At 43.6% G+C, this 10304-nt stretch overlaps 1 protein-coding gene across 1 annotated transcript; it reads right to left on the reverse strand.

The window, feature by feature from the left end:
* Positions 1-1476: 1476 nt before the first annotated feature.
* Positions 1477-3658, reverse strand: LOC133849865 (uncharacterized). The gene is made up of 4 exons (XM_062285907.1): positions 3565-3658; positions 3336-3484; positions 2682-3282; positions 1477-1718 (listed from the first exon to the last, which is right to left on the reverse strand). The coding sequence occupies exons 1-4, from the start codon at positions 3656-3658 to the stop codon at positions 1477-1479; spliced, it is 1086 nt and encodes a 361-aa protein (XP_062141891.1).
* Between the last annotated feature and the right edge of the window lie 6646 nt (positions 3659-10304).

Here is a 10304-nt window from a genome sequence, read left to right on the forward strand (position 1 = left end):
CGCAAATTTTTACGATTTTTCATGCTTCACCGTCGCAAAATTTTCCGATTCTTTCATGCTTTCACCGTCGCAAATTTTTACGATTTTTCCGATTTTTCATGCTTTCACTGTCGAAAATTTTTCCGATTTTTCATGCTTTCACCGTCGCAAATTATTACGATTTTTCATGCTTTCACCGTCGCAAATTTTACGATTTTTCATGCTTTCACTGTCGAAAATTTTCCGATTTTTTCATGCTTTCACTGTCGAAAATTTTACGATTTTTTCATGCTTTCACTGTCGCAAAGTTTTTTCGATTTTTTTCATGCTTTCACCGTCGAAAATTTTAACGATTTTTCATGCTTTCACTGTCGAAAATTTTTCCGATTTTTTCATGCTTTCACTGTCGCAAATTTTTACGATTTTTTCATGCTTTTACTGTCGAAAATTTTTACGATTTTTTTCATGCTTTCACTGTCGAAAATTTTTCCGATTTTTTCATGCTTTCACCGTCGCAAATTATTACGATTTTTCATGCTTTCACCGTCGCAAATTTTTACGATTTTTTCATGCTTTCACTGTCGAAAATTTTTCCGATTTTTTCATGCTTTCACTGTCGAAAATTTTTACGATTTTTCATGCTTTCACTGTCGCAAAGTTTTTTCGATTTTTTCATGCTTTCACCGTCGAAAATTTTAACGATTTTTTCATGCTTTCACTGTCGAAAATTTTTCCGATTTTTTTCATGCTTTCACTGTCGCAAATTTTTACGATTTTTCATACTTTCACTGTCGAAAATTTTTCCAATTTTTTCATGCTTTCACCGTTGTTCGTGGGGGCGCTGAAATAGTTCCAAAGTTTTCTTCTTCCCGAAATAAAACACTCGCGTTTTTTTCACTATATATATTTGGTAGATTTATTGAAACTTGGCGGGTTGTTGTGGCGCACAGAGTTGGGGGTAATTATACCGATGTAAGAGAGGCGAAAATTAGAACTAACGTCAGAAAAATGCCGACGGCATTTCGTCGATCTATGCTGAGCGCGGCTCAGCGGTGGTGAGTTGTGGGAGAGAAGCTGAGAGCACTGGAGCTTGAGTGCATTCTTACGCATTGAGCGCATTGCTAGTGAGCGAAAAGCTTTGAGTGCTTTTCGGTCGGCGGAGCGGAGGTGTGCCTCTCACTTAGCAATGCGCTCGCATCAACATTCTCCCCTCCTTGCAATATTGGGATTGCAAAAATAACAAATTTGGGAGTATACCCGGCAGGACAATATCAGGATAGATAGAGTAGGTGTGTCTTGGAGCGCAACGACGCCGTGCAGACTCCTTCAGAGCCCATGCGAGTGATGGAGAGGCCCAAGGCCCCTAGCAACGACTCGCTGATGCGGCTTACTGGACAACACGGATCCAACTCGCGCTTCGAAAGCCGCAGTCCCCATGTGTAGCCTGACCGGGGAGTATGCTCACTCCTTTGCACTGGAAAGTGCCGTCTGCAGGAGCTAGGCACGGGCCGGAAGCGTGGGTGAGTGGGCCTGTGGATGCCGGCCTGGTGGATGCCGGCATGGAAAACGTTGACACGGGACGTCCTTGGTGGTTCTTCTCTGGAGGGTGCCGGGTGGTCGGCTCCTGGGCTGGCGCGAGGTTGTGCCGGGAGGCACGGAAACCCCACGCGGAGTGACCGGTGCCATCGGTGCAGACGAAGACTGCGTCTCCGTCCGGGATCGTTCGACGGACAGTCGAGCTGAAAGAGGTTCAAAGGGAGGTCCTGTCACAGGATCAATCGTATAGGTTCGGTCGACGGACAGTCGAGCCGAAGGTGTTGGAACCGATTTTGAATATGGGCCTAACAAAGGCTTGCGTTTAGAGGATCGTTCGACGGACAGTCGAACCGAAGAAGGATCAGAGTGGGGTCCCGTCACAGGACCATTCGAAGCTGAAATAGATTTAGAGGAGGTCCTATCACAGGACCATTCTTAAGGGTTCGTTCGACGGACAGTCGAGCCGAAAAAATGAAATAGATTTGAGGGGGTCCTGTCACAGGACCGATCGTGGGAGTTCGATCGACGGACAGTCGAGTCGAAAAGGACGAGATGGAGTTAGAAGTGGATCCCGACACTGGGCCGGTCAGGATCCAACCGAAAATGGTCTTTTGACCAGTGGGGGTCCCACAAACGTTCGGACGAGAGCCGCCGAGAAGAACGGATGGAAGGATATCCGCGCCTAAAAGCACGTCTATCTGCGAACTCTCATAGAACTTGGGGTCGGCCAGCGGGATGCTTGGCAGATTGTCGAGGATGGTTTATGGGACAGAGCATGAGGGCAGTTTTCCTGCTAATTGAGGAAGGACGAAAGCCGACGCCTCAATCTGCAGATCTGGTCGCAACGGGGAGCCAATTAGGAATTGGCAATGCTTTCGGGGCTGGGCTGCTACAACTTGAGTCAGCCCAGAGACGTGGGCTTGAACGGATGTGTATGGCATCCTCAAGAGCCCGAGCTGTGTGCCGAACGCCGTGATGGCAGATATGTACAACAGCTGTACTCAGCAGAACACCTTGTGTATTAACTGCCAGGAAAGATTGCACATTAGCTGACTGGGAAGGAGTGGACTGTATATTAGGAATGGGATTAGTGACTGTCGGCGTCGGGTTGACTCGATGCAAGAGTGTATGATGACGACCCTTGCACGTAAAACAGCTGTGCGCACTTGTGCACTCGGCCAGTACATGGCCTCGTGCGAAACAATTTAAGCACAGCTTCTGCTGCTTAATATGGTTGACCCTTTCATTGACACCCATCTGGAGGAAGCGAGGGCACAATCGAATCGGATGATTCTCCCGGGAACAGAAATTGCAGGTCTGGGTCTTAATGGTCACCCTACTCTCAAAAGAGTTGTCCTGCCTGGAGACGGGGGCCTCCTTGCGTGAGGCACGTGGAACCGTCGGAGCGTTCGTGCTGGATGACACTTCCGCTATCGCTTCTAGGGTGCGATGCCGCTCTAGAAGAAAAGCGTTCATGTCAACCCACGTTGGAATATCGCTCTTCTTTTGGATCGATTGTTCCCAGAGAGAAAGGGTCAACTTGGGAAGCCTCGGAGAACACAAGAAAACCAGGATGCAATCCCAATTCTCTACGTTGATCTTCGAGTGCTCTAAGGCTGTCAGACACCCTTGAATGGTGCTCTGCAACTCTTGAATAGAGGAACCCGACTCTTGCCCAATGGCGGGCAAATTGAACAAAATTCTCAGCTGACTGTTTACGAGCAACCGTTTGTTCTCGAAACGCTCAGTCAAGCTGGACCACGCCGACTGGAACCCTTCATTTGTCAAAGGAGATTTTGACACAATGGCATAGGCTTCACCGCTGGTCTTAGGTTGAGATAGAAAAGTTTCTCAACTTCCGACAGTCGCGGGTTCTGTATATAGAGGGCTGTGAATAAATCCCGGAAGGTGGGCCAGCGAGTGTAATCGCCTCCGAACACTTCGGTGTCGCACGGAGGTAATCGACACCCTGTGGGCATGGATTGCACAGCTTGTGGTTGTACGGGTGTACGGGGGTGAGCGCCTGGGATGCGTTGGCTATTTGCTCACCTAACTGAGCTGCACACTGCTCGTAGACAGCATAGCAGTACTCGTATTTGGCCTGAACAGTAGGGAGCTCTTCTGTGGTCATCTCCTCAGACATGACGCAAGAGCAAGCCTCATACTCATTCTCGACCTTTTCCCATAAGGAACGCATCTGGTCCCTTCGGACATGGCACGTATACAGGGATGGGCTATCAGCCGAAGGATTGTTGACTCTCGTCGCAAAGTGACTGATACGATCAGTCGCGGCGATGAATTTCGTCAACGCTGTGTCTACTTTGTTTTGTGCCATCGGTTTTGTTTTGTGGATCGGGACGGAAGGAAACGTAGCAACTAGTAGAAAATATACCAAAAATACTAGAAAAATACCACAGGTAGTGCTGAGGTATTTTGTACCCAAATGGGTACGGACTGCGGACACAGGCAACGAACGCAAAGGGGGCCGGGGAAAATTCCCGCGACAATCAAGCAAATGATTGTCGAAAACAAGAACAAAAACAAGTAAAGAAAGTTACAGTCGAGTGTGCTCGACTGTGAGATACCCGCTATCCATTTTAATAAAGGCAAAATATTGTGGTATCATTTTCAAAATATACCGAAAATACTAAAAATACTAAAAAATATACTAAATGGTATGTTTGGTATATCGATATAGTACATTCAAAATATGCCATAAACGGCTCAATATACCAGATTGTCAGCCAAAGCAACCCAGACCCCTAGTAAGTAGGGGTTTTTGCCCATACAATAGTATTTCTTTAATAACTTCCATCGCAACCAAATTTTCAGGAATCATAACGACTACAGTAATTATTGTATATTCCAAAATTCGTAGCTCTACCTTTAAAATTACACTTGTTATTCGATTTTTTGATTTGCGGAGGCGGAAGTGGGCGTGGCAAAAATTTGAAACAAACTTGATCTGCGTGCAAACATAACAAATGCTGTCGAAAAAAATTATAGCTCTATCTCTTATAGTCTCTGAGATCTAGGTGTTAATACGGACAGACGGACAGACGGACGGACGGACAGACGGACATGGCTATATCGTCTCGGCTGTTGACGCTGATCAAGAATATATATACTTTATAGGTTCGGAGATGCCTCCTTCTACCTGTTACATACATTTCCTGCCGGCACAAAGTTATAATACCCTTCTACCCTATGGGTAGCGGGTATAAAAAGCACGGAAAAATACCACAAAAACACAATATGCTGGAAAAACACAAATGTGGTTAAAATGCGCTGGATGGAAAAATAATAAATAAATTGTCACAGAAAAACAAAAACTTATTTATATATTTGTATATGGATATGTGGTGGAAGGAGAAGTGTATTTATATGTAGGTGTTTTTTTTTTTTTTTTTATTTCGACTTTGCTCTACTATTACTAGTTTTAATATGCTAACGAGATATACTATATAAATAAATTATGATGGGTATAGGGCAGAGCGATCTCCTGTGGTACGGCCGTGCAGCAATGCGTCACAAGAGACATAGCGCCACCTATTCCATCAACTCTCTCCTGGCTCTCTCCATGCTTCGTTGGGTCTGCATCACAGTTGACACAAACTCGCATATCACGACCCAGTTGCCCACTGATTGCAGCATAAGCGGGACCAAGTTTCCCACCGCAATCGATACGCCAAGTGCCCTTTCCAAGTCATTGCGTAGTGATCCATATATCTTGCAGGCGAACATAGTATGCTCAGCATCCTCCAGTGTTCCACACTCAGAGCAGTTGCCAGAAGCTTCATGACCAAAGCGGTGCAGATAGCTTCTGAAGCATCCATGGCCGCTTAGCACCTGAGTCAAGTGGAAGTTGACTTGGCCGTGCTTCCTGCCGGTCCATTCCCCGATGTTCGGGATGAGCCGATGCGTCCAGCGGCCTTTTGGAGACCTATCCCAACGTCGTTGCCACCTCTCTAGGCATTCTTGCCGTCCTGCCGTCCGCACGGTTCGCGTTTCGGCATTGCTGTGGTACCGGGAACGCAGCTGCCGATAGGTATCAGCTCGCTCTCTGGCCATTTCCACAAACGGAGGTACACCAGCAATGACGAACGCAGCGTCCTCAGAGATTGTGCGGAATCCGCTAATGATGCGGATGGCACTCTTCCTGAACGCTGCCTCCAGCCCTTGGCAGTAACTCCTAGTGTCCAGTGCTCGAACCCATACTGGTGCCGCGAACAGTGCGATGGATCGCATGGCACCCGCGATCAGCGATCGTCGCAATTGTTTTGGGCCTCCAATATTCGCCATGAGCCTCGAAAGTAGCCGGTTCATGCCTGCAGCTTTATTGCTCGTCGCTTCCAGGTGCTCTCGAAAGCTGAGCCTTGTATCGATCCATACTCCCAGATACTTAATCGCTCTTTTGGACGAAATAGTTGTGTAACCAACCGAAATTTTCGCTACTTCTACACGTTTCCTGCTGCTTATCAGCACGGCTTCCGTTTTATGCGGCGCAAGTGCCAGCCCAACTGAGACAAGCCACTGCTGGATGGTCGCAATTGCTTGGTTGCACACACTCTCGGCCTGCAACAGCTCCTTCCTCACGACAAGGACAGCGATGTCGTCTGCGAAGCCAACCATGTGCGTGCCCGGTGGGAGGGTTAGTCTCAGGATGCCATCATACATGGCATTCCACAGAAGAGGGCCCAAGACCGACCCTTGTGGAACACCTGCCGTCACGACGTACTCCTCTGTACCAGCGCTTGTCTCGTACAATAGCCGCCTGCAGGATAGGTAGCTACGCACGATTTCAGAAGATAACTCGGCACTTGGAACACTGCCAGAGCCTTGAGAATGCAGTCCCAACGAGCCGAGTTAAAGGCATTCTTGATGTCCAGCGTGACCATTAAGCAGTACTCCTTGGCTCCACCTTTCCAACTGCTGCCCGCTATGGCGTGTGAGGCGATCTCCACAACTCTAGTCGCTGCATCGACTGTCGATCTGGCCTTGCGAAAACCAAATTGATTTGGCGATAGGTCACCTCCTGCGGCAATAGCGCGCTCCAGCCGGGTGCATGTATATGTAGGTGTGTATATGTGTGTGTGTATGTCTATGTGTGTGGGACACTGGCTGGAGTAAGCCTATACACCGACACTTGAGCTGGGAGTTGCTCTCAAATACACACACTAAATATATCACTTGGCAAAACAAATTCAAAAAAAGGGTAGGGTATGTCAAGTGCGACTACCGCTGCCCTGCCAATCTGTTACTTCACTCGCAGAAGTACTTATACACGCGGTTAAGCATGTACATCAGTATGTACGTATGTATGTATGTATGCTTGCACTGCGCTGCCAACATCTAAGCAAGCGAAGTGCATGTATGTTTGTATGTAACACAAAGAGAGCGAGAGCAAGTGCGGACAACAGCGAATGCACAAGAGTGCGTGTGTGTGTGTTGAGAGAGCGCGAGAGCCAGCGCGGCTGCAAGCTGGTGCGCTTGCGAACAAAAGAGAGTGCACCGAAATATATGTATGTATGTATGTCGGTAATTACCGCGACATACAAACGTACAAGAAATAACGGATAAGAATTAAGCAAAACGAAATTCTGGTACACACTTGGATTTAAATTAATTAATTCGTATGATTATATATATATGGAGTATACAATATATGATCTTCGCACTTTTAAAAAATGTTTCTCTCTGGATAATTTACACTTGTCACTGCACTTGCACTTGCAAAAAAAGGAAAAACACACATGCATACATATAGTATGTACGTACGCTATTGGCGGAAAAACAGATATAATTATTTATTATATATGTACTTAGGCAAAACCATGGAAAAGGTCGTCCGAAGAAAAAGAAGGCAATTGGCAAAGGCTATTGGAAAAACCTTTGCGCAATATGGCGGAGTGGATTGGCGGACGACCGTGGTAGAAGGAATAGGAAAGAAGCACAAACTAGTGGTACTTATCTGCGGATGTATGCTGGAATACCGTTGAAATTGATTGAAGATCCGGCTCGAAGGACCAAATGTTCGTGGGGGCGCTGAAATAGTTCCAAAGTTTTCTTCTTCCCGAAATAAAACACTCGCGTTTTTTTCACTATATATATTTGGTAGATTTATTGAAACTTGGCGGGTTGTTGTGGCGCACAGAGTTGGGGGTAATTATACCGATGTAAGAAAATTTGTCCGATTTTTCATGCTTTCACCGTCGAAAATTTTTCTGATTTTTCATGCTTTCACTGTCGCAAATTTTTCCGATTTTTCATGCTTTCACTGTCGCAAATTTTACGATTTTTCATGCTTTCACTGTCGAAAATGTTTGCGATTTTTCATGCTTTCACCGTCAAAAATTTTAACGATTTTTCATGCTTTCTCTGTCGAAAATTTTTCCGATTTTTTCATGCTTTCACCGTCGCAAATTTTACGATTTTTTCATACTTTCACTGTCGAAAATTTTTCCAATTTTTTCATGCTTTCACCGTTGTTCGTGGGGGCGCTGAAATAGTTCCAAAGTTTTCTTCTTCCTGAAATAAAAACACTCGCGTTTTTTTTTCACTATATATATTTGGTAGATTTATTGAAACTTGGCGGGTTGTTGTGGCGCACAGAGTTGGGGGTAATTATACCGATGTAAGAGGCGAAAATTAGAACTAACGTCAGAAAAATGCCGACGGCATTTCGTCGATCTATGCTGACCGCGGCTCAGCGGTGGTGAGTTATTGGAGAGAAGCTGAGAGCACTGGAGCTTGAGTGCATTCTTACGCATTGAGCGCATTGCTAGTGAGCGAAAAAGCTTTGAGTGCTTTTCGGTCGCCGGAGCGGAGGTGTGCCTCTCACTTAGCAATGCGCTCGCATCAACAACCGTCGAAAATTTTACGATTTTTCATGCTTTCACTGTCGACAATTTTTCCGATTTTTCATGCTTTCACTGTCGAAAATTTTTACGATTTTTTCATGCTTTCACTGTCGCAAATTTTTCCGATTTTTTCATGCTTTCACTGTCGAAAATTTTTCCGATTTTTTCATGCTTTCACCATCGCAAAATTTAACGATTTTTTCATGCTTTCACTGTCGAAAATTTTTCCGATTTTTCCGATTTTTTCATGCTTTCACCGTCGCAAATTTTTACGATTTTTTCATGCTTTCACTGTCGAAATTTTTCCGATTTTTTCATGCTTTCACTGTCGAAAATTTTTCCGATTTTTCATGCTTTCACCATCGCAAAATTTAACGATTTTTTCATGCTTTCACTGTCGAAAATTTTTCCGATTTTTTCATGCTTTCACCGTCGCAAATTTTACGATTTTTCATGCTTTCACTGTCGAAAATTTTTCCGATTTTTCGTGCTTTCACTGTCGAAATTTTTCCGATTTTTCCGATTTTTTCATGCTTTCACGGTCGCAAATTTTTCCGAATTTTTCATGCTTTCACTGTCGCAAATTTTACGATTTTTCATGCTTTCCTGTCGAAAATTTTTACGATATTTTCATGCTTTCACCGTCGCAAATTTTTCCGATTTTTTCATGCTTTCACATTCGCAAATTTTTACGATTTTTTCATGCTTTCACTGTCGAAATTTTTTCCGATTTTCATGCTTTCCCTGTCGAAAATTTTACGATATTTTCATGCTTTCACCGTCGCAAATTTTTCCGATTTTTCATGCTTTCACCGTCGCAAATTTTACGATTTTTCATGCTTTCACTGTCGAAAATTTTTCCGATTTTTCATGCTTTCACTGTCGAAAATTTTTCCGATTTTTTTCACCATCGCAAAATTTAACGAGTTTTTCGCGATTTCACTGTCGAATATTTTTCCGATTTTTCATGCTTTCACCGTCGCAAATTTTACGATTTTTCATGCTTTCACTGTCGAAAATTTTTCCGATTTTTCGTGCTTTCACCGTCGAAAATTTTACGATTTTTCATGCTTTCACTGTCGAAAATTTTTCCGATTTTTCATGCTTTCACCATAGCAAAATTTAACGATTTTTTCATGCTTTCACTGTCGAAATTTTTTCGATTTTTTCATGCTTTCCCTGTCGAAAATTTTACGATATTTTCATGCTTTCACCGTCGCAAATTTTCAGATTTTTCATGCTTTCCCCGATTTTTTAATTTTTTTATTTTCCAAAATATTTCCGATTTTTTAATTTTTATTAATTAATTAAATCCAAAATTTTCCCGATTTTTAATTTTTTATTTTCCAAAATTTTCCCGATTTTTCTGATTTTTTCATGCTTTCACTGTCGCAAATTTTTCCGATTTTTCATGCTTTTACTGTCGCAAATTTTTACGATTTTTTCATGCTTTCACTGTCGAAAATGTTTGCGATTTTTTCATGCTTTCACCGTCGAAAATTTTTACGATTTTTTCATGCTTTCACCGTCGCAAATTTTTCCGATTTTTTCATGCTTTCACCGTCGCAAATTTTTCCGATTTTTTCATGCTTTCACTGTCGAAAATTTTTTCGATTTTTTCATGCTTTCACCATCGCAAAATTTAACGATTTTTCAAGCTTTCACTGTAGAAAATTTTTGCGATTTTTCTTGCTTTCACCGTCGAAAATTTTTCCGATTTTTTCATGCTTTCACTGTCAAAAATTTTTCCGATTTTTTCATGCTTTCACCGTCGCAAATTTTTACGATTTTTCATGCTTTCACTGTCGAAAATTTTTCCGATTTTTCATGCTTTCGCTGTCGAAAATTTTCCGATTTTTTCATGCTTTCACTGTTGCAAATTTTTCCGATTTTTTCATGCTTTCACTGTCGAAAATTTTTCCGATTTTC

Source organism: Drosophila sulfurigaster, unplaced genomic scaffold, assembly GCF_023558435.1.
Source record: "Drosophila sulfurigaster albostrigata strain 15112-1811.04 unplaced genomic scaffold, ASM2355843v2 ctg143_pilon, whole genome shotgun sequence".
Lineage (NCBI taxonomy): Eukaryota > Metazoa > Arthropoda > Insecta > Diptera > Drosophilidae > Drosophila > Drosophila sulfurigaster.

Coding starts and splice junctions, on each gene's coding strand:
- LOC133849865 (XM_062285907.1), bottom strand. CDS start 3,658: ATGTCTGAGGAGATGACCACAGAAGAGCTCCCTACTGTTCAGGCCAAA. Junction 3,485..3,564: donor GCAGTGTGCAGCTCAGTTAG/GTGAGCAAATAG, acceptor CCATGCCCACAG/GGTGTCGATTACCTCCGTGC. Junction 1,719..2,681: donor TGTACTGGCCGAGTGCACAA/GTGCGCACAGCT, acceptor AACCTCTTTCAG/CTCGACTGTCCGTCGAACGA.